This window comes from Equus asinus, chromosome 25, assembly GCF_041296235.1.
Source record: "Equus asinus isolate D_3611 breed Donkey chromosome 25, EquAss-T2T_v2, whole genome shotgun sequence".
NCBI lineage: Eukaryota > Metazoa > Chordata > Mammalia > Perissodactyla > Equidae > Equus > Equus asinus.
This window is the reverse complement of record NC_091814.1, coordinates 46,257,797-46,283,185: the sequence shown is the minus strand read 5'-3', so window position 1 is coordinate 46,283,185 and position 25,389 is coordinate 46,257,797. Positions and strand designations below refer to the sequence as shown.

At 38.3% G+C, this 25,389-nt stretch overlaps 1 protein-coding gene across 12 annotated transcripts in view; it reads right to left on the bottom strand.

Annotated features, from left to right (window-relative positions):
• Window positions 1–25,389, bottom strand: part of COP1 (COP1 E3 ubiquitin ligase) — a 237,358-nt gene that overhangs the window by 189,932 nt on the left and 22,037 nt on the right. For 10 of the 12 annotated variants that reach the window (XM_070497937.1, XM_014845336.3, XM_070497944.1 and 7 more), the window contains exons 2-3: window positions 12,101–12,160; window positions 4,503–4,600 (exon numbers count right to left, since the gene is read on the bottom strand). In XM_070497937.1, coding sequence (XP_070354038.1) covers window positions 4,503–4,600; window positions 12,101–12,160 — 158 coding nt within the window. Of the gene's footprint in view, window positions 1–4,502; window positions 4,601–12,100; window positions 12,161–22,939; window positions 23,004–25,389 lie in introns of those variants that run through there. The other 2 variants (XM_070497947.1, XM_070497945.1) reach the window with 2 other exon arrangements.

Here is a 25,389-nt window from a genome sequence, read left to right as displayed (position 1 = left end):
TTTAGTTTATAAACATTATGGTACGGATTATTCTCCCCACTTTAGACATGAAGGAACTTACTTGTGGTGACATATAACACAAGACAGAGTTGGGACAAACCCAACTATTTAATATTTTCCACTATATATCACAATCCAACCATAAATATTTGCAAACAAACCAGAGAGGTACCATGCCCACACTAGGGATCTAAGCTTCAAAGACAAGACTCAAACTAAGAAAGGCTCAATCCAAGACTCAAGCAACTCAGAGTAGGAAGACAAATACATATGATACAGTAGTAACGTAACATGATAATCAGTAACATCACTGAAATAGATTTACAAGAAACACAAGACCTTTGTGTTGTTATCAAAATGTTAACGAGCAAGCTTCGCATAGAAGGTGACATTAGAATTGAACCATAACAGGCACACAGATTCACTAAACAGAAAGAGAAGCGGAAAATAATTCAGATGGGGGGGCGGGGGGGGGGGCGTTAAGTCATAAAACAGCAAGAGATAAGATGTTTTAAAATCAACCTGACTGAAATACAGGGTCAGTGATTTTGTTAATGATTAACAGGGGCTAAGAACTAGGGCTGGAAACAGAGCCTGATTCTGAAAAGCCTGGTATGTATCTCATAAGCAAAGTTATTACTATAATCTGGGAAAGATAAAGGAAAAGAGCTTGAAATAACATAGCGGGAATAAAGAGGAGTATGTGAATAAGAGTTTAATGTTTCAGTTACCGAATTAACTATTTACATAAAAATTGTCACAAATAATTGTAATACTTTATACATGTGTATACCACACTGCATTCTGAGAAATCTCATATACCACTGAATCTGAAAGATATTCCATATCCATAATTATAATTCTCTAGATCCTTATAACAGCCATAGTACTAAGAACAAACAATGCATTTTTACTGCTAAAGATTCCATTCTAGTAACTGTCTTTTTAAATGCAGGATAGTATAGTAAAAACACATACTCTTGAGTTAGACTGCTTAGGACCTAATCCCAATTCTGCCACTTACTGGCTGTATAACTTTATGCAAATTACTCAACTTCTCTGTGCCTTAGTTTCTTCGCCTGACGAAGGAGGATGACAACAAGAGTACTCAACTCATAGGGCTGAGAATTAAATGACTTAACATATGTCAAGCACATAAGACAATGCCTGGCAGTAGTAAGGATGTTACATGCATTAGGTACTTTTTTTAAAACACAGATTTTAGACTCTGCATGCATGCTGTCCTTTACATTAAAGAGTAAGAGGGTCATTCATTAGGGAGATTTTATTTCAATTTACAAATATTATATAAAGAGAAAGCTAGAAAAGAGACTCCTAGAGAGAGACAGAGGCAGCTGGAGAGAGGTCTCATGCCATAAAGGGATAGGGAGAGCTAGAGAGCAAGCCTTGGCAGGAGTCAGGGAGAGAACTGCAGGGGGATGAGGGCGGTGGGATGCCGCCTCTGCATGGCCTGATGAGTGGTGATAGGTCTGCACCAAGGATTCAAACAGGTGAAACCCTAGGCCGCCAAAGCAGAGCACACGAACTTAGCCACTCGGCCCACAGGGTGGCCCCAAAAAGTTTTATTTTTAAATGCATTTATTTTTTAAAGATTTTATTTTTTTCCTTTTTCTCCCCAAAGCCTCCCAGTACACAGTTGTATATTCTTCGCTGTAGGTCCTTCTAGTTGTAGCATGTGGGACGCTGCCTCAGCATGGCTTGATGAGCACTGCCATGTCCATGCCCAGGATTCGAACCAATGAAACACTGGGCCACCTGCAGTGGAGCACGCGAACTTAAACCACTTGGCCACGGGGCCAGCCCCTTTAAATGCATTTTATTTTATTTCATTTTTATTTTATTTTTATTGGTGAGGAAAATTTGCCCTGAGCTAAGATCCATTGCCAATCTTCCTCTCTTTTATTTGCTTGAGGAAGATTAGCCCTGAGCTAACAGCTGTGTCAATCTTCCTCTGTTTTGCACGTGGGATGCCTCCACTGTATGGCTGATGAGTGGAGTAGGTCCGCACCAAGATCTGAAGCCACAAACCAGGGCCATCAAAGCAGAGCACGCAGAACTTAAAGCACCAGACCATGGGGCCAGACTCTACAAGTTTTATTTTTAAATAACCATATTTACAATACTCCTTCTTATAAGGAAAAATTCTGGATGCTAATTTAAAATGTGGCATCAATGTATGAGGAAGTACATCATTTTTCAGAATTTTTATACGGGTAACCCAAGCAAAAAGATTTGAAGACCACTGCTATAGAAAATGTGTAGCCCAGTCCTCTACCCATGACTCAGATAAATGTACAGCATTAAAAGTGAAGGATGCTGGGGCAGGCCCCCTGGCCAAGTGGTTAAGTTTACACGTTCCACTTCAGTTGCCCAGGGTTTCGTCGGTTTGGATCCTGGGTGTGGACCTAGCACCACTCATCAGGCCATGCTGAGGTGGCATCCCACATAGCACAACTAGAAGCACCTGCAACTAGAATATACAACTATGTACTGGGGGGTTTTGGGGAGAAGAAGGGAAAAAAATAAGATTGGCAACAGATTTTAGCTCAGGTACCAATCTATTAAAAAGAAAGAAAGAAAGAGATCCCAGTGGCATCCTGAGTGCACTGGAGACATAATCCCCATCTTCCTACTGTGGAAACCTAGGATTTGACCATCACTGTACAAAGGCAAAGACTGGAATGTGTGACAGGCAGAAAAACAAAAATAGATACATCAGGATGAAATGTTATTTCCATGGGCTGACATATATAATCATATCGGAAGCTGCACTATAATTAAAAGGCTTCAAATAACGGCATAAAATACTTACACTCCAATTACTCAAAACATTACTTTTTATCCATGAAAAGAGAAGGTTAAAGACGAGATCACCAAAAAGATAATTTCTAGCTTAGAAAATTAGTAATTGTGGCTTCCTTATTCACTAGATATATATATTTCAGAATATATAATATATGAAATCACTTTCCAACTTAAATAGTACTATATTTTTAAATTCCTTCCACACTAGTTATAGTGCTCTCCCTCTCTCACTAATTAGAAATTCATATAGTAGAATTTCTAACTTATGGACTCATTAAGGAATATCACCTGAAAAATTTAGTAAATACCAAAATCTTCAAAACATTAGGTTCCTTTCTGTATTTAACTATTCCAAAAGAAGAAGCAGTTTTCCAAAGTTACGACAACTGACAGAAAAATAATTCCAGAGGCCACACAGCAGCATCAGTGAATCCAGGTTTGCAAGTTCAGGTACAAACACTGACAAAGGATTCTGCTTTGCAGGGCTTTGGCTTCCCTTTTACCTAACCCAGCCCATGAAGTCCAGTCCTGCAGAGTAGCGTATCACTCAATATTTCTTCTTTTCCTAAGTTCCCTCTCCAAGATGGCCATAAAACTTTATCTACCTAGAAGAACTTGGTATTCCAATAGAAAATCTTCAAAATGTTTCCTTCAGAGTTCCTTTCTGCTAGGCAATCTGATTTCCCTTCATGAAAAGATACTGGATTGAAGTGAAGAGTGAAAGAGGTAAAAGGATCGTAGCTAATGTAATTTTAGAGCAGAGGTAAAAAGGAAAGCTGAAAAGTTTCAAATTCATGATTTATTATAAACCACCATTTGAGCTAAGCAAAATCAAATTGCAAGAGAAGCACTGGCAGGTCAGATCTAATATACAAATAGACATCACACCCTAACTCTGAGTATGTTATTCTTTAGAATGAGGAATTAACTTTTTTGATATACATATTCAACACTGCCCTACTTCACACCTACCCCCATATCTGAAAATTAATCTTTGGAAAATTAATCTTCATTCCTAAAAAATCAGACTAAAAATTTCCCACAGTATCTTAGGCTTTTCAACTTGTAGAACTTTTAGATACTCACAATTGGTCTCTGACTACATATTACTTCCAATCATTTACCTTAAAGATTCCCCATTTGCGTGTCTCTTCTCCAGTTACCAATCCTCTCTGAATAGTTCTATAGCCATGTCTTCCTTACCTAGTTCTAACATTTCAATAGCATCCCTAGGTCACAGACTCTCCTTCCCCTTTCCAGGAATCCTCATACCCAAGGTTTTTCCCCCCTTCTCCCTCTCCATTAACTCTTTCCTCCATTGCTTTTCACTTCTGACCCAGAGGCAGAAACAGCAGGAATGTACAACACTGTATAAAGAAATATTCTAGACCTCTAGCACTCTCCTTCGGCCTCACATTCTGTCCAGCCATCTGTGTAAGAATCTAAGAGTTGTGTCGTCAACTTTTTTTATGCACCTTAAAAATAATGATATGATACTAACAACATAAGGTATGAGATCTATGTCACAACCCAAGGACGATTAAGGAAAGCACCCTGGTGGGGAGGAGAAAGAGACTTGCTTACCGCAAAGCTATGTTTTCTGAAAAAATTAGTGACAGCATACACTTTTGGGGATAGAATATTTAAAAAAATTAAAAATCATTCCAAAGACTCACCCAAGAAATTAGGATACAGATGGTCAATATTATCCACAACATAGTTACACTTGGGACATCTATTATTATCCTCCAAACTCTGATGAATACACTTGTAGCTATCAGCAGAGAAAAAAATAAAATAAGTTTGATTAAATCAGTGAAAGATTAATAAGCTGGTCACAAAATAATGCCTATTAGTCTTCTATTCTTCATTTTAAACATAAGTAATCTAACAATTATCAAATTTATTTTAGCTTAATATTTTTACATCATAAAGAAGATACAACGGGCATTTATTAGATAATAGTATACAAAAGTTACTTAAAAATAAACTTGAACAGCAAGTCTACTCAATACAAAATTTTTAGGGGCTGGCCCCGTGGCCGAGTGGTTAAGTTCACAGGCTCTGCTTCGTGGGCCCAGGGTTTCACCGGTTCAAATCCTGGGTGTGGACATGGCACCACTCATCAAGCCATGCTGAGGCGGCATCCCACATGACGCAACTAGAAGGACCCACAACTGAAAATACACAACTATGTACCAGGCAGCTTTGGGGAGAAAAAGGAAAAAATTTTTTAAAAATCTAAAAAGTTAATTCATTAAAATTTTTTTGAAAGTACTTTTAAGTTTATGCAATTAAAATAGTATATAATAGCACCAAGAAAAGTAAATGCCTATGATTTAGTTAAGCAAACAGACTATTCTTGTTCTTGGAGTGTTGATATCCTTAACAGAAAAAAAGAGCTTATTCAAATAAAAAAAGAAACTAAGAGAAAAACAGAAAAATTAACAGGACAAAAATTAGTCAATAAGCATGAGAAAATCATCACTTTCACTAAGAGGAAAAATTGACTTAAAACTATATACTAGTTTTTACCAATCAGAATAGAAAAAGGAAAGAAAACACTGTCAGAGTTAAGGAGTATATATGTGAATATGAACAATCTTATGCACTGCTGCAGGAAACGTTAACTGCCACAACTTTTCTAGAAGGCAAGTTAAACAGAAAACCTTAAGTCTGTGCATCCCCTTTTACACAGTGATTTTAATTCTAGAAATTTAACCTAAGGAAATAAGCAGAGATACATATGTAGAAAGGTGTTCAATTCAATGTTATCTATAAATACAATATAAATTAGAAGCAACCAAAACACTAGGAAATTGACTAAATAAACATCAATCCAATGCAATGTAAACAGCCAAAAAAAATCATATTACAACATCACTATCTGTCATAAAAAATAATGTAATAACTATTAATAGCTATAGCTGGAGAAATATGATTGCAAGAAATTTTTCTTATATATTTCTGTAATGTTTGACTTTTTCCAATTGTGTCTTACAATAAAAAACTTTTTAAACATTGTTCAACTAAACCACAGACAAATATCAAATTGACATTACGAAAAAAATCACTATATCACTATTACTGAATAAAAATGACAATCTCTAACACAGTGGATACAGTATAATGCCATTTCTGCCTTAAAAAGTTATGTATGTGTACATTTAAAATAAAACAAAAAAGATATTCACCATAATATTAACAGTATATGTCTTTAAGTCACATAATTATGGGAAACTATTTTTTTGTAGATGTCTGTTAAGTTTCTATAGTAAACATGTATTGCCCCCAACAATCAGAAAAAGAATTATTTCTAAGAAATTACAAGGGGGATTTATAAAGATGATTTCTAAAAAGATGGCACCTCTTTCATTCTGTATCCAAATTATAACAAATTTACTTTGCTTTATAAACTGAAGCTGATTTTTATATCTTCCCACTTCCCTCCACCTTATCAAAACAAAACCTAAGTCCACCAAGTTTCTCTGTTCTGGTTACCAACTACTATCTCATCTCACATTTGTCACTTTTTAAGATAAGCAAAAAGGAGGACATTATAGAGAATCAATGTAGCAGTGGTCTTTAGCATAGCATAGTGGCCTAAAGATCAGAGTAAATGCCTGGCACATAATACTCAAATATATATTGAACAAATGACTTGCACAGTGTTCCAGAAACAGTATCATCACCTCTTGCAACTACAACAATGCTAGGATCACGATATTACCAGAAGACAGGCTCCATATCTGACAGGAAATTTCCTACATGAAAATTTCAATGGAGGAAATAACAGACTAAATGCTTTTGTTTTCATTTTTATTGCAAGGGAGAAGCATAAAGTAGATATGCAAATACAATAGATTAAGAGCCCAAACATGGAAACATTTATAGTCTGCTTACAAAAAAAGGAAATGAGTTAATACCAGAAAATATTCCCACATGACAAGATTTAACCCTTAAAAAAATCTGCAAGTTCAACTAAAGCAAGTCATGAAGGAGAGAATTTGGAAAGGTTATTAAAGATGGGAGACAGGGTGACATATAAACAGAAGAAGGACATTTCAAATTTTAGCAACTGACTTTGTAAAGAAATGGTAGTTGGAAAATGAGCAAATAATATGACAATAAGAACAAGCTAAGTTGTTCAGCCAGAGAAAAAGTTAGTCAATATAAGAAGTTATCGCAGAATCTAGTAGGACATCATCCTCTCCTTTCTTCAGCATCCTAATCATATCCTTTGTCAGTAGGCTTACTTCCACATCATCCTTTCCTAGCAGAAAAATTACTCTGGGACGTAGCCAAAAGGAACTGCCCTCAGGAACAAAAGTTCGAGTGACTTTCTGCAATGCACTTGATAATATCCATCAATCTATACTATAAAATTAAAACGTATCAAATTACACTCTACTGAGTAAAACTAAAGTGACAACAAGATGCATCAAGTTTATCTTAAAGCATCTACTACCTCACTACCACCCCAGGGTGGACCTGCCCCAGTTTGAGAAATAGTAACTCTCGTATTTTGTACTTTTCTGTACACATGTCTGTCAGCCCCTCTTCTACTTGCTCACTAAAAGCAGAGATTTATTTGTTTTACTCATCTCTGTACCCTCAATGTCCAACACAATATTCTGCTAAAGTGTTCGAACTCAATAAATGCTGAATGCGTGAAAAAAACAGATATAAGCAAAAAAGAAACATACTTCTGCTGCCCTCTGGGTCATATAAAATGCTATTGGAAAATCTTGACATTCCTTACTGCATTAACTCTTCTCATTCATCTAATCTACGTGACCAACACCAGCCCAGACACCATGCTTTGGATTCCAAAAGAAGGATAAGCGCCTACACTAGTGACCAAAATAGGAGGGCATAAAGAGCTAAGAGGGATATATATCTTGGGTCCACTTGAGAAGTTTTCAATAGCTAATCACACTGCAAATCTTAAAAAAATTATTCAGTACCAGAGTGTGCTGACATAAACGTGTGCCTGTGTCCTCTACTAGGTGTATATCTATAAGAAAATATGAACATTTCTCTACAGATGTATACGGCTGCTCTGTTTCTTCTATTAAGTATATACTTGCCTACAAAACAGAAATATCTTCTTCTCTCTGTGCAAACAGGGATGAGTATATATAGACAGAAAACTGCAAATAACCAGAAAATTCTCAAAAAAAGAAGGGATCATAATAAGAACAGCAAGGACAAATCAATACCAGTGGTCACATATAATAACCAGCTATAAAGACTAATAGCAAAGTGCAAGATGATGGATTTAGCCAAAAGTCCCAAAAAGCAAGCTGACACCCAGGCTGATATGCTGGGTGTCACATATGCTCACAGATATGCTGGGAGACGACAATGCTGAGGGACCCTGTTAATTAGAATTAATTTATAATTAAAGCTAAATAGTAAATCAGGGCTTGGTAAACATGAGGTCTGAGAAGCAAAGAGCTGGGGACAAGCTGGAGGCAGCAAAGGGGCAAAAAGAAAAGAGCAAACCTTCTCTCTATATGATACAGAAGCTAGATTTTTTGCTATCTCATTAAGTTTCAGTTAGACTACAGCCAATAGCAGGCTGACTGCCAAATGGGAATGAATAAAGTAAAAGAAGTTCCTGCTATATTGTCTCCAACTTGTTATCAGAAAAGACTCACCATTTATAAGTGGGACAAAGGATAAACAGTTGATGTGGTCCAATTTGATTGTGTTGATAATTTGGATGGAGCTTCGAAGTGGTATACTGTTTGGCTCCAGATTATCAGCCAGGGTACAAATTAGCAAAGAGTTGATTCAACAGGCTATTGTTAATGAATGAAATTCCAGAGGCTTCACATGTTAGGATAGGGTAAATAATTATGAGCTTTTGCTTTAAATAAAAGTGCAAAAATGCTTTCTCAGTTTAGCAAGCCTGACAATGGGACTGCCAGCCTCCAGGTTTATTAGCTCCTGCGAACATTATAGTCCCTATCCTACCAAAATCTGCTCTCTGGTAGGTATTTGAAAACAAATTCACCTCGGGTGTAACATGATAACATGAATTCTAACAACGATCTAAGCTTAAACTATTTTTATTTGAAGAAAAAAAAGTATTTAAGAAATCAATGTGGCTTTCCAACAATGACCTGAAGACATATCATTAAGATTATAGGACTCACTGAAAAGGCCAGGCCTGTCTAGTTATAAAGCCAATCAGTAATTTATCACACTTCATAACATAGACTCTTCAGTGCCTTTTTTAAATGCCACAGTGAATATATGTTAGAATATATAAGTTAGAGGCAGTTAGGAAAAATTAAAACCTCACTTTATAATGTTTCACATTTCAACACCTCTGAATCTGTGAAAGAAAAGGAGATGAAGCAGCAGGAAGAGGATGGGAGGACAGGGTAAAGTGCAGCAGCAGAAGAGAGAGGTTGAGTGACCAGACAAGGTAAAGTTTTAGAACCAGAACTAGAATTCTAGTCTACCAACTTCAAGAGCTTGCTCTTTTAGCTCTGTATCTATATCGTAGTTCTCAAATGAGGGCAATTTTGTCCCCTAAGGGATATCTGGCAATACCTGGAGAAATTTTTGGTTGTCACAATTGGGAGGAGAGGAGTTGCTCCTGGGTAGAGGCAAGAGAAACTGCTAAACAATCTACAACATCCAGGATAGTCACCGACAACAAAGAATTATGTGGTCTAATATGTCAATACCACCAAGGTTGAGAAACCCTACTCTACATCGCTCAATTTTTCAGAGTGATCAAAATCCAGTGTCTAAGAGAAGTACATGGTTTCCTACGGAATGCTAAGGTGCTGGATCAATTAAGGACCAAAGAGAACACTACTGCTAAACAATCAGCCTGAAAAGAACAAGAGCATGCACGCAACAGCCTAAAACAAAGACCCACATGACCGAAGTTTCAGTAGCAATACACAGCAGAAAGTGATTCATGAACCGTAATAATCTCAATGCAATGATATACCAGACAAGATGGCCTTTTTTAAAACACCAGCAGAAAGATTCTAAAGGAATACACAATCATTCCTCACCAGTAAGAACCTTTGAGGAGGTGGACAAGAAAGGCTAAGGGAAGGAAGACATTTACATTTCACACTACGTCTTTCTGTTACAATAAAAGTAGCTTTTGCAGCCAAGAGTATACATACTGCTCTTACCACTTTAATAACTTTTATTTTAATAAAGAACATAGATGATGCAAGCTAAGAAAGCTATTTTTAATCTAAACTTCTTTTTTAAATGACTAGCAGATTGGATATACCTATCAATGAAGCATCACGCTCCAAATCAAACTAAAGTACTTACAGACTGCTGATTAACACCTAGTACTCTTCCTAATTAATGGATATCAACCTACTAGACAGCATCTTCAACTATTCAACTTCTGTATAAAATTATGGGTCTTACTCCAACAAGAATCAGAATGTAAGGACTATTAGAACACAATAGAAATACTAAGATTAAAATAATATACCAACAATAATTTATGAAGATGATTGATTGCAAGCAGAATATACCATCTCAATCAAAAAATAAGTAAATGAACAAACAAAAAGAATTAAACATACACAGATTACTTACTCATTAGGATGGCTACTATTAAAAATAAAACAGAAAATAAGTGTTGGCGAGGATGTAGAAAAATAAGAACCCTCGTGCACTGTTGGTGGGAATGTAAGATAGTAACTGCAGCCATGGAAAACAGTATGGAGGTTCCTCAAAAAATTAAACAGAGAATTACCACTTGATCCAGCAATTCTGCTTCTGGATATACAGCCAAAAGAACTGAAAACGGGGCCAGCCTGGTGGCGCAGTGCTTAAGTGTGCACGTTCCGCTTCAGCGGCCCGGGATTCCCCGGTTCGGATCCCGGCTGCGGACATGGCACCGTTTGCATGCCATGCTGTGGCAAGCATCCCACATATAAAGTAGAGGAAGATGGGCACGGATGTTAGCTCAGGGCCAGTCTTCCTCAGCAAAAAAGAGGAGGATTGGCAGCAGATGTTAGCTCAGGGCTAATCTTCCTCAAAAAACAAAAGAACTGAAAGCAAGGTCTCAAGAAGATTTATTTATATACCAATGTTCAAAGCAGCACCATTAACAATAGTTAAGAGGTAAAAGCAACACAAGTGTCCATCAACCAATGAATGGACAAAATACATACACGCAAGGGAATAGTATTTAGCCTTAAAAAGGAAAGAAAATTTTTTTTAAGATTTTATTTTTCCTTCTTCTCCCCAGAGCCCCCCCAGTACATAGTTGTATATATTTTTAGTTGTAGGTCCTTCTGGTTGTGCTATGTGGGACACCGCCTCAGCATGGCCTGATGAGCGGTGCCATGTCAGCGCCCAGGATCCGAACCTGTGAAACTCTGGGCTGCTGAAGCGGAGCCACGCGAACTTAACCACTCTGCCAATGGGGCCGGCCCCAGGAAAGAGATTTTGACACATGCTACAACGTGGATAAATCTGGAGGACATTATGTTAAGTGAAATAAGCCAGTCACAAAATGATGTACACCATTTGATTCCACCTATATGAGGTTATCCAGAGTAGTCAAATTCACAGAAACACAAAGTAGAATGATGACTGACTTCGGGGAGGAGAAAATGGGGAGCTGTTGTCTAATGGATATAGAGTTTCAGTTTTGTAAAATGAAAAAGTTCTGGAGATTGATTGCACAACAATGTGAACATACTTAACACTACCTAAATTAAAAATGGTTAAGATGGTAAAAATGGTTAAGATGGTAAATTTTACGTTATGTGTATTTTACCACAACTAAAACACCTTTATAATATACAGATTAATGTGACATATAACTGAGAAAGTGTTAAAGAAGAGAACACACAATCTTTAATCCTCTATATCCTTTCCCAATGACTTTCTAGCCTGCTTTACTGGGCCTCACATCTAGCCCCACAAGTGCGTTAACAGTGCTTCGCAGGGACTACGTGCTTTGTTCTGATGACCCAGCAACCCCTCAATTTTCTAAAACAGCAGTCAAAGCTCTTTAACAATTAACAAACGCGAAAATTTTAAAATCCATCTGTAAAGCCAATGGTAAATCTAAGTATTTCACAGAAATTATGCACCAACCATGTGCTAACTGCCTTGAGCTGCTGAACCTGTAAGGATATGTCAAAGAAATAATATGATTAAAAGATGACCAAAATTACTTAAAAAACTAACTTCTTACAGGCTCCATTTACACACAAGTTAAAAACTGCCAAAAGACAATTTCGCTAAAACAAAATCATCTTACCAAAAGCTGTGGCCACATTTCGTCATGTATGCTTCCTCAATCATATCAAAGCAGATAGGGCTAAAAAGAAAATAGAAAAAAATTGATACATTTTTTTTAAGTGAAGTAATTACAAACTGAAAAAGGCCAATAACACCACCAACAAAATTATGTTTCAATACATAGCTAAGTCTTCAAACATTCTATCAATGAGAGATGGAATTTCTATTGAGCTGAATGAACATTAGAGGATTGCTGGTAAAATGCCAATCTGTTCAAGATGTAAGGCCCATCAAGCTCTAAGATGAATTAAATGGATAAGTTAAAATGGCCCTAATACTTTAACTCACTCATAATTTTTTTTTTTGAGGAAGATTAGCCCTGAGCTAACTGCAGCCAATCCTCCTCTTTTTGCTGAGGAAGACTGGCCCTGAGTTAACATCCATGCCCATCTTCCCCCACTTTATATGTGAGACGCCTACCACAGCATGGCCTGCCAAGCGGTGCCATGTCTGCACCCAGGATCCGAACCAGGGAACCCTGGGCCGCCGAAGAGGAACGTGTACACTTAATTGCTGCGCCACTGGGCCGGCCCCATCACCCATAATTTTTAATAGTACAAGGCAATCAGGAGAGTCCCTAAGAAAGTTCTACCATCTTCTTCAACCATCCTTGCACTCAAAAGCACCTGCCCAGATCTGCTAATCTAAATGCTTTCTTTTATTTCCTATATCAAAGAAAATTAATTTCTTGTGTGATAAATCTACAATTCTAATTTCAATAGTTCTAGATAATGAAAATGGTAATAATAGCTAATACTTAAAATAGCACTAACAAATATTAACTCATTTAATCCTTTCAACAACAAAGTGTTGGTAGGTACCTATTACTAGACCCATTTTATAGTTGAGAAATTGAAGCACAAGAGGTATTAAAATTACATAGCTAGGAAATAACACAGCCAATTTTCAAACTCAGGTCCACATTCTTGTTTTTAAAAAATGAGTTTATCATGTTTTTGAGGAAGATTAGCCCTCAGCTAACATCTGCTGCCAATCCTTTTCGTTTTGCTGAGGAAAACTGGCCCTGAGCTGACATCTGTGCCCATCATCCTCTACGTTACATGTGAGACGCCTGTCACATGGCTTGATAAGCAGCGCACATGTCCGCGCCCGGGATCCGAACCAGTGAACCCAGGGCCACCAAAGCAGAGCACACGAACTTAACTGCTATGCCACCGGGCTGGCCCCTCAGGTCCATGCTCTTAACCACTACTCTACACTACTTCCAGATACTGTAAGTTAAATACCAAGTCATACCAACTATGACAGTTCTGGCCAACAAAATGTAGTGATCAATCTCTGAGAGGGCACTGTCTACCAGAAAAATGCAAAACCTCGTAAAAAGAGACTTCCCTTTATCTTTCCCTCTTCTTCCTTCCAAAAACTGAAGTCTCCAGAGCTACAACAGCCATCTTGTCACCATAAAGACAAAAACCATAAGCTAGGAAGATAGCTTTTGATGATGACATCCTTTGAGCAGTTGCATCAGCCATGGACTGCCTATCTCTGGACTTCACATTACATGAGAAAAATAAATCCTCACTTGCTTAAGTCAGTATTTATCAAGTTTTCTGTTACTGGCATACAAATCGAATCTTTATTGGTGATACACGACACTTAAACTGTAAATGAAAATTCACCCATCCTTCAAGAAAAACTTCCTGGGCATAAATACCATCTTAGCATGTGAGGTTATAAAAAAGTTATAAAATCTCAACGTTGCACAAGCTCAGCTTCACCACGTATAGTGTGTAGGCTTAGACTGTGTTGGTTTTGTTAGCCTTCACTCTGCTAGACTGAGAAGAGAAGTCTCCTAAACGTGGGGATTCAGTAATTTTTCTTCTGAAACAAAGTCCATCTTGCTCCTGGCTTGATGGCGTTAAGGAGGAAGCTCTCAGGCTGCCTCCTGCATGTGAATGAGCTGTGCAAGCTCCTCTGTGGCTGAACGATGACGAAGAGCAGATCTGGGATGGACAGATTTTATTTCACAAGCACAGTTGGACACTGGGTGCCCAGGCAGATATCTTAAGGCTCAGAACCCTGAGTGGAGCAACATTTATTAGGCACTCCCCCTTTTTTAACACTCTATTTATCTAGAGCAGTTTTAGGGTTACAACAAAATTGAAAAGAAAGTACAGAGATTTCCCATATATCCCCTGCCCCGACACGTGCACAGCCTCCCCTATTATCAACATCACTCACCAGAATGGTACACTTTTTTTAACCAAGGATGAACCCACATTGACACATCATAATCACCCAAAGTCGGTAGTTTACCTCAGGGTTCACTCTTGGTGTTGTACGTTCTATGGGTTTGAAGAAATGTATAATGACATACATCTATCTTTATAATACCATTCAGATTATTTTCACTACCCTAAGAATCCTATGTGCTCTGCCTATTCATCTCTCTCCCCTTATTCACAACCACTGATCTTTTCTGGTTTCCACAGTTTTGTCTTTTCCTAAAAGTCATATAGTTGGGCTCATATAATACATAAGCTTTTCAGATTGGCTTCTTCCACTTAGTAATATGCATTTAAGGTTCCTCCATGTCTTTTCATGGCTTGATAGCTCATTTGTTTTTAGTATTGAATTGTATTCCATTGTCTGGATGTACCACAGTTTATGTATCCACTTATCTACTAAAGGACAACTTGGGTGCTTCCAATATTTGTAAAGTGTGAACAAAGCTGATACGAACATCCATGTGCAGGTTTTTGTGTGGACATAAGTTTTCAACTCCTTTGGGTAAATACCAAGGAGTGCAATCATTGAATGGTATGGTAAGAGTAGGTTTAACTTTTACAGAAACCACTAAACGGTCTTCCAAAGTGGCTGTACCATTATTCATCCCAACCAACAAAAAGAGAGCTCCTGTTGCTCCACATCCTCCTTAGCATTTGGTGTTGTCAGTGATCTGGATTTTAGCCTTTCTAATAGGTATACAGTGATGTGCATTTCCCTGATGACATATGATATGCAGCATCTTATCACATGCACATTTGCTATCTGTATATTTTCTTTGGTAAGGTGTCTGTTGAGGTATTTTGTCCGTTTTTTTAATTGGGTTGTTTTCTTATTGTTGAGTTTTAAGAGTTCTTGGTATGTTTTAGATAAAATTCCTTTATGAGATACACCTTTTGCAAATATTTTCTCCAAATCTGTGGCTTATCTTATTCTCTTGACAGTGTCTCATGAAGAGTAGAAATTTTTAATTTTAAAGAAGTTCTGTTTATTGATCCTTTCAAATATCAGGCCAGCAGTGTTATATGTAAAAAGCCATTACCAAACTCAAGGTTATTTAGATTTCCCCTATGTTACCTTCTAGGAGTTTTATAGTTTTGCATTTTACATTTTGGTGTGTGATACATTTTGAGTAAATTTCTAAAAAGTCATTACCAAACTGAAGGTTATCTAGATTTTCCCTAAGTTATCTTCTAGGAGTGTGCATAGTTTTGCCTTTTACATTTAGGTATGTGATACACTTTGAGTTAATTTTGGTGAACGGTATAAGGTCTGTGTCTAGATTCATTTTGTTGCATGGGGGTATCCAATTGTTCCAGCACCATTTGTTGAAAAGATTATCCTCTCTCCATCACTTTTGCTCCTTTGTCAAAGATCAGTTGACTATATCTATGTAGGTCTATTTCTGGGCTCTCTATTGTGTAATACTGATCTGTCTATTGTTTTGCCAATACCACACAATCTTAATTACTACATATATTATTTTGATTTAAAAAAACTCCTTGGACGAAACTCTGAAGTACCAATACTGATTAATTTCTGAAACTTAATTTTTACATGGACAACAGGAAACATCCAAATTGTCTTCCACAAAAAGTCTTCTGTTAACACACCAACCTTTTAAAGATTTTCTTTTTCTTTTTCTCCCCAAAGCCCCCCAGTACCGAGTTGTACTTCTTTAGTTGTAGGTCCCTCCAGTTGTGGCATGCAGGACACCACTCCAGCATGGCTCAATGAGCGGTGCCATGTCTGCGCCCAGGATCCGAACTGGTGAAACCCTGGGCCGCCGAAGCGGAGCACGCGAACCCAACCACTCAGCCACGGGACTGGCCCCAACACACCAACCTTTTAAACGCTACCTCAAATAAAGCATTTTTAAGATTTGGGGAAAGAGATCTTTCTGTTTCCAGAGTAAATATGTTTATCAGTTTAATAACAATACCGTCACATCTCTGTTTTACACTGCATTAAATGAAGCTTAGAAGCAAGATGCAAAATGTCTAAACTGACTGATCTCTCAGTTCAGAGCCACCAATGACATTTTAGGTTGACACTAGCACCCAGAATGAATCAATTGTGAATACTTATCAATAGTCTCTCAGAAAATTTCTTTAAACATTCATACATTCAACAAATCATATACTAGGTACTGACTACACACAAGACACTGTTCTAGACACCAAGGACACAAAAGTGAATAAAACAAACAAAAACCCCTTCATGCTTCTAGAATCTAGTGAAAAGACAGACAATACAAGACAAGAAAGACATTATATAGTAACGTTGGATAGTGATAAAGGAGAAGAGGAAAAAATTAAGCAGGGAAGGGAGATAAGAAGTGTTGGATTGGGTTAGACAGGGAAGTCAGAGAAGCCTCAATGAGAAGACAGTTGAGTAACTACTTCAAGGTAGTAGGGAAATGTTCTACACAGAAATCTGGGGGAACAGCAACTCAGCAGTAAGAGCAAGTACAAAGGTCCTGAGGTAGGAGTATATCTGCCGTGTTCAAAGATTAGCAAGGTGGTCAATATAAAGGAGGATAAGCAAGTGGGAAAATAGTAGAAGACGAGGCCAGAGATATATTAAGGAGCCATATCAAAAAAACCCTTTAAAATCATGTTAAGGACTTTGACTTTTACAGTGAATAAAACAGGCACTCATTGAAGAATCTGGAACAGAGAAGTGACATGATTTCATAAAGTAGTGAACCAGATCATTCTACCTTATATGTTGAAAGGAGACTAAAAGAAGAAACTAAAAGGGAACAAAAAAAAAGGTAAAGATAGAAGCTATTATATAATGACCCAGGTGAGAAATGTTGTTGGATTAAATTAGGGTGGTAGCAGTTGGGTTGGTGATAAATCATCAGATTATAGATATGATTTGAAGGTACAGCTTTGGTTTGCTATGAATCAGATGTTGGTTATGAGACAAAAATGAATCAGGGATTTTGACTTCAAAAGTAGAACTGAAAGTAAGTTTATTTCAAATAGAGCTCTATCACTATTAGTTTCTCTTTAAAAAAGGGAAGACGGTCTCAAGATGGCAGTGTAAGCACAATCTGAACTCACCTCCTCCCATGGACATGAGAAGTTTACAACAATTCTTGGAACAATTACCCCTGGAAAGAGAAATGAAAACTGGCTAATAAAAACGCTGACAACAAAGGACAGTGCTGACTGAGGTGAAAGAGGCAAAAATTCCCTTCTGGAGAGAAAAAAGGCACCTTCAAGCCATGGTGCTTCACAGCCAGCTGGAAGCAATCTTAAGGTACACAGCCCTCTCTGGAGGAGTGGGGGACCTGAGCTGGGGAGCATTACCACAATAAGCAGCTTCTGGACTCAGCACAACAAAGAAGACTGTCATTATATCTGGCCTTGCTAGTTATTAACTACAACAGGGAATGCTCCCAGAAAACCTATCAGACATAAGGGGAAAGAAAAGCCTGCTCTCAAAGGGCCCACAAGCAAATTCAGCCATTTCAGAAAGTAACCTAAAATCACCAAAAAGAAAGACACACAGTCCTTTGGTAAACAGAGACTCACTTGACAGGCTTTCGGTGCATCTTGGTAAGAGGTGAGACCTCTCAAGGGACTGAGACATTGGCAGCAGCAATCATTCTGACCTAGTATGGGCTTGCTGACACAGATACTGGCAGATGCAATTGGAGTTCTTCCCCTGACCTGTCAGCCCAAGGGTCTACCCCACCTACTAGAGCACCGATTTAATCCAGTTCAGCTAGGGCTGGGAGCCCACCCTAGGGACTAGCCCCAACCAACTGCAAGCCAAGGGGCAACTTGTGTGCCCAAAGAGGTGGGGTACCTGGAACCTCTGCAGGGCAGAAGATTCTGTGGGGAAGGAGAGGGCCTGCATTGGTGGAGTGTGTGGGGCTTCTGCAGTGAAACATCTGGGTCTGGGTCAGGGCGCAGGCAGGGGGTAGGACTAGGTTGACAGGGTGTCTGGTGCTGTGGGCAGTGGGGCTTGTCAGCTACAGCAGACTTGTACTACTCAAAGAGTCACACAGGGGATTGGCCTGACCTCCCAAAGCCTGAAACAACTGGGTGGTCCTGTGCCTGATGCCAGCCCCACACAGCTGCAATCCTGAGAGAGCTAACCACAGCCTTACAGGCCTGGGGCCTACACCAACTCTAAGCCCCTGAGCCTAGCAACCAGCCACGTTGAAGACCTACTTATGTAACAGAAAAAATGCAACAGAAATGTGCAATGAGGCCAAAAGTGCTGGGGCTTCCCATACCCGATAAAGCAACTGGTTCACAGCAGCCACATGCAGCTGAGCATTACAAACAGCCAGCCAAGGGGACAGCCTAGCCTCCCCAGCCACCTGCAGCAAGAGCAACCCTGCCACAACAGAAATATACACACAGCCAACACAGGGACACTCCTGAAACATTTGGAACTGGTGACGAGAGGGAAGAACACTGCTGGGCCTCATAAGACATCCCTTACATAAGGCCACCTCTCCAAGATTGGGATACATAGCTGATCTACCCAATACATAGATATAAGTACAGAGAAAGAGGCAAAATGAGGAGGCAAAGGAATACATTCCAAGTAAAGGAACAGGACAAAACCCGAAAAAAGAAATAAGCAAAACGAAGAGATAAACAATCTACCTGAAAAACAGTATAAGCCAATAGTCATGAGGGTGCTCACTGATCTTGGGAGAAGAATGGATGAACTCTGTGAGAACATCAAAAAAGAATTGGCAAATATAAGAAAGAACAAATCAGAAGTGAAGAATATAATACTGGAAATGGAAAATTCACTAGAGAAACTCAAGAGCAGAGCCGATGATACAGAAGAACAGACCAGTGAGCTGGAGGAAAAACTAGAGAAAATCACCAAAACTGAACAGACAGAAGAAAAAAGGATTAAAAAGTACGAGTACAGTCTAAGGGACCTCTGGGACAACATCAAGCATGCTAACATTGATATTATTGGTGTTCAGGAAAAGAGAGAACAAAGGGACAGAGAATCTGTTTGAAGAAATAACAACTGAAAACGTTCTTAAGGAAGAGAACATCATCCATGTACAGGAAGCACAGAGAGCACCAAACAAGATAAACCCAGAAGTTCACACCAAGAAACATTTTAATTAAAATGTCAAGAATTAAAGATAAACAGAAAATCCTAAAAGCCACAAGAGAAAGGCAATAAGTTACACACAAAGGAAACCCAGTAAGGCTATCAGCTGACTTCTCAGTAGAAACCTCACAGGCTGGAAGGGAGTGGTATGATATATCTAAAGTGCTGAAAGGAAAAAAATCTACAGCCGAAAATACTCTACCCAGAAAGGCTACCACTCAGAAGGGAAGGAGAGATCAAAAATTTCCCAGAACAGAAAAAACTAAAGGAGTTTATCACCAAGAAACCAGCCTCACAAGAAATGCTAAAGGGACGTATTTAAGTGGAAAAGAAAACACCATAGGGGTCAGCCCAGTGGCGCAGTGGTTAAGTGTGCACATTCTGCTTCAGTGGATCTGGATTCACCGGTTCAGATCCCGGGTGTGGACACGGCACCACTTGGCAAGCCATGCTGTAGTTGGCGTCCCACACGAAAAATAGAGGAATATGGGCACGGATGTTAGCTCAGGGACAGTCTTCTTCAGCAAAAAGAGGAGGATTGGCAGCAGATGTTAGCTCAGGGCTAGTCATCCTCAAAAGAAAAAAAAATGGAGAAGACCACAAATAGGTATAAGAAAATTATCAGAAAAAAATGAAATAAATCTCCAGTCAAAAGGCATAGGGTGGACGAGTGTAAAAGAAACAAAAGCGCATCCGTATGCTGGACACAAGAGACACACTTCAGACCTAAAGATGCTCAAAAACTGAAAGTAAGTAATGGAAAAAGATATTCCATGCAAACGGCAAAGAAAACAAAGCGAGGGTAGCAATACTTATATCAGACTAAATGACATTTTTTGAAACAAAAGTTGTAGTAGGAGAGAAAGAAAGGCACTACATAATGATAAAAGGAACAGTCCAACAAGAGGCTATAACACTTGTAAATATCTATGCACCCAACATTAGAGCACCTAAATATACAAAGCAATCATAAACAGACATAAAAGGAAAAACAAACAGCATATGATAATAGTAGGAGACTTTAACACCTTACTTACACCAATGGATAGATCATCCAAACAGAAGATCAATAAGGAAACATTGGCCTTAAATGATACATTAGACCAGACAGACTGCGTAGATATATACAAAACACTCCATCCAAAAACTGCAGAATATGCCTTTTTTTTCAAACTCACATGGAACATTCTCCAGGACAGATCACATATTAGGCCACAAAACAAGTCTCAATAAATTTAAGAAGAATGAAATAATACTAAGCATCTTTTCTGACCACAACAGTATGAAACTAGAAATCGACCTCAGGAAGAAAATGGGAAAGGCCACTAAAATGTGGAGATTAAACAAGATGCTACTGAACAGAGTGATGTGAGCATCATAGAGGAGTGAGCTCTCTCCATAAATTCTCCCCTATAAGATACAAGAAAAAGGACACTCACATTCCAACAGGGGACATCCACACAACACAAAAGACGTCTGAGAGACCCATGCAGCCATACATCAGAAGGCAGAGGTCCAAGAGCACCCCCCCAACTGAGAATGTGGAATGAGGTAAGAGAAATCTTCTCTTCCTCCTGAAGGACAGCAACCAAGAGACTGCACATAGCTTCGAGAGGAAAGAAGAGAGGCGGACAGCCCTCCGCGGGAACATCACTGCCCTCTGAGGTCCCTCACAGCCCAGGGGAAAGAAAGCCCTACACAGAGGTCACTAGCTATTGCAAGGGAGTCTTCATCAAGCTAATGCTCCAGGAGAGCAGATAGTGAGGGCAGAGCAAAAAGTCCCCAAGATTGGACAGGGAAAAGAAAGTGCCCCTCCCCCTAGCCTGGTAACCCATTTCTGCAGCTGGGAGCTGTGCCACGGATTGTGGCAGGTTCAGAATATACAGCTCTTGACCCCCACCCAGTGGCGGGAGGTGGAAGCAGCAATCAAATACTACCACAATGTGGAAGCACAAATCCAAGATGTATAGCAGAATGAAAAACTATATTAAATCTCCAGAAGAGAAAGAAAATGACAATTACCCATAAATTAATCCTAAAGACACAGATATCTATAATCTAAGTGACAGAGAATTCAAAATAGCTACCATAAAAAAACTCAACAAGTTGCAAGAACATACAGATAGAAGTTCAATAAACTTCAGGAGCTGCTTCACAAAACCAACTGAAACTATAAAGAAGAACCAATCAGAAATAGTGGAGATGAAAAACACAATGAGAGATAAACAAGAATATGGATTCCCTGAACAATAAAGCTGATATTATGGAGGAATGCATCAGCAATACTGAGAAGAGAAATACAGAAATGCTTCAGACAGATGAGGAGGATGAACTAAGACTAAAAAGAAATGAAGAAATTCTCCAAGAAAGATCCAATTCAGTTAGGAAATGCAACATAAGGATTATAGGTAGTCAAGAGGAAGAAGAGAAGCAAAATGGAGCAAAAAGCTCCAGGAAAGTTGCCTCCAGGAAACACATCTCAGCTCTAAACACAAACAGAGGCACAGAGTGGAGGGATAGAAGACAACACTCCAAGCTAATGGCAAACAAAAGAAAGCAGGTGTTGCCATTCTTCAGACAAAGTAGACTTCAAGATAAAACAGGTAAAGAGAGAAAAAGAGCAGTATATAATGATAAAAGGGACACTCCACCAAGGAGACATAACACTTATATAAATATCTATGCACCCCACACAGAAGCACCAAAGTACATAAAGTAACTATTAACAAACCTAAAAGGAGTTATTTACAATTATTAACAATGATACAATAATAGTACGGGACCTCAACACACCACTTACATCTATGGACAGATCATCCAGACAGAAAACCAATACGGAAACAGTGGAATTAAATGAAAACTAGACCAGATGGACTTAACAGATATATACAGAACACTCCATCCAAAAACAGAATACACATTCTTCTCAAGTATGCATGAAACATACTCAAGGATAGACCATATGCTGGGAAACAAGGTAAGCCTCAATAAATTTAACAAGATTGAAATAATAACAAGCATCTTTTCCAACCACAATGCTATGAAACTAGAAATTAACTACAAGAAAAAAGCTAAGAAAGAGACAAAGATGTGGAGACTAAACATGCTACTGAGGGGCCAGCCCGGTAGCGCAGTGGTTACATTTGCACATTCCACTTCTCGGCGGCCCAGGATTCACTGGTTCGGATCCCGGGTGTGGACATGGCACCGCTTGGCAAAAGCCATGCTGTGGTAGGCGTCCCACATATAAAGTAGAGGAAGATGGGCATGGATGTTAGCTCAGGGCCAGTCTTCCTCAGCAAAAAGAGGAGGATTGGCAGCAGTTAGCTCAGGACTAATCTTCCTCAAAAAAACAAAAACATGCTACTGAACAACCAACAGATCATTGAAGAAATTAAAGGAGAAACCAAAAAATATCTGGAGACAAATGAAAATGAAAACATACCATACCAACTCATATGGGAAACAGCAAAAGTGGTCCTAAGAGGGAACTTCATCACAACGCAGGCCTACAAACAAGAAAATCCCAAATAAGCATTCTCAAACTACACCTAACAGAATGAGAAAAAGAAGAACAAACAAAGTCAGCAGGAGGAGTGAAATAATAAAAATCAGCTTCAATGAAACTGAAACAAAAACGACAGTAAAAAGGATCAGTGAAACAAACAGCTGTTTCTTTGAGAAGATAAACAAAATTGACAAATCCTTACCAAGACTCATGAAGAAAGAGAAAAAGCTCAAATAAATAAAATCAGACATGAAAGAGGAGAAATTACAACGGCTACCACAGAAAAACAAAAGATTCTAACAGAATACTATGAAAAGCTATATGTTAACAAACTGGACTATCTACAAGAAGTGGATAAATTCTTAGACACTTACAACCTCCCAAAGCTGAATGAAGAAGAAATAGATAACAAGTAAAGAAATCGAGACAGTAATCAAAAACCTCCCAAAAAATAAAAGTCCAGGACTAGATGGCCTCCCTGGAGAATTCTGCCAAACATTCAAAGAAGATTTAATACCTATGCTTCTCAAACTATTCCAAAAAAATTGGGGAAGATGGAACACTTTTCTAACACATTCTACGAGACCAATATCACCCTGATACCAAAGCCTGAGAAGGACAATGCAAAAAGGAAAACTATAGGCCAAAATCGCTGATGAACAGAGATACAAAACTCCTCAACAAAATATTGGCAACCCGAATACAGCAATATATCAAAAGGATCATACACTCCATGATCAAGTGGGATATATACCAGGGACACAGGGTTGGTTCAACATCCACAAATCAATCAATGTGATACACCACATTAACAAAACGAGGAATAAAAATCACACGATCATCTCAATAAATGCAGAGACAGCATTTGACAGGATCCAACATCCATTTATGATAAAAATTCTTTTAAAAATTGGTATAGAAGGACAGTACCTCAACATAATAAAGGCCATAAATGACAAACCCACAGCCAACGTCATACTCAATGGGCAAAAAATGAATGCCATCCCTCTGAGAATAGAAATAAGACAAGGGTGCCCACTCTCACCACTCTTATTCAACATTGTACTGGACAGTTTGGCCAGAGCAATTGGGCAAGAAAAAGGAATAAAAGGAATCCAAATAGGAAATGAAGAAGTGTGACTCTTGCTGTTTGCAGATAACATAATTTTATATATAGAAAACTAAAGAATCCATCAGACAATTAATAGAAATAATCAACAACTATAGTAAAGTTGCAGGGTACAAAATCAACATACAAAAACCAGTTGTGTTTCTATACACTAACAACGAAGCAGCAGAAAGAGAAATTAAGAATACAATCCCATTTACAATTGCAACAAAAGGAATAAAATACCTAGGAATAAACTCAACCAAAGAGGTGAAGGATCTGTACACTGAAAACTATAAAACATTGTGCAAAGAAATAGGAGACACAAAGAAACAGAAAGATATTCCATGCTCTTGGATTGGAAGAATTAACATAGTTGAAATATCCATACTTACTAAAGGAATCTACAGATTCAATGCAATCCCTACCAAAGTTCCAACAACATTTTTCACAGAAATAGAACAAAGAATTCCAAAATTTACATGAAACAACAAAAGACCCCGAATAGCCAAAAGAATCCTGAGAAAAAAGAACAAAGCTGGAGGTATCATACTCCTTGATTTCAAAATATACTACAAAGCTATAGTAACCAAAACAGCATGGTACTGGCACAAAAACAGACACACAGATCAATGGAACAGAATTGAGAGCCCAGAAGTAAACCCATACATCAATGGACAGCTAATTTTCAACAAGGGAGTCAAGAACATACAATTGAGAAAGGAAAGTCTCTTCAATAAATGGTGTTGGGAAAACTGGACAGCCACATGTAAAAGAATGAAAGTAGCCCATTATCTTACACCATACACAAAAATTAACTCAAAACAGATTAAAGACTTAAACGTAAGACCATTAAACTTCTAAAAGAAAACATAGGCAGTATGCTCTTTGAGACTAGTCTTAGCAGCATATTTTCAAGTATCATGTCTGACCAGGCAAGGGAAACAACAGAAAAAAATAAACAAATGGGACTATATCAAACTAAAAAGCTTCTGCATAGCAAGGGAAATCAAAAACAAAACAAAAAGAGAACCCAACAATTGGGAGAAGATATCTGCAAATCATATAACTGATTAGGGTTTAATATCCAAAATATATAAAGAACTCATATATCTCAACAACAAAAAAACTAACAACCCAATTAAAACATGGGCAAAAGATCTGAACAGACACTTCCCCAAAGAAGATATACAGATGGTCAACAGGCACGTGAAAAGATATTCAACATCATAATTACCATGGAAATGCAAATCAAAACTACAGTATCACCTCACACCTG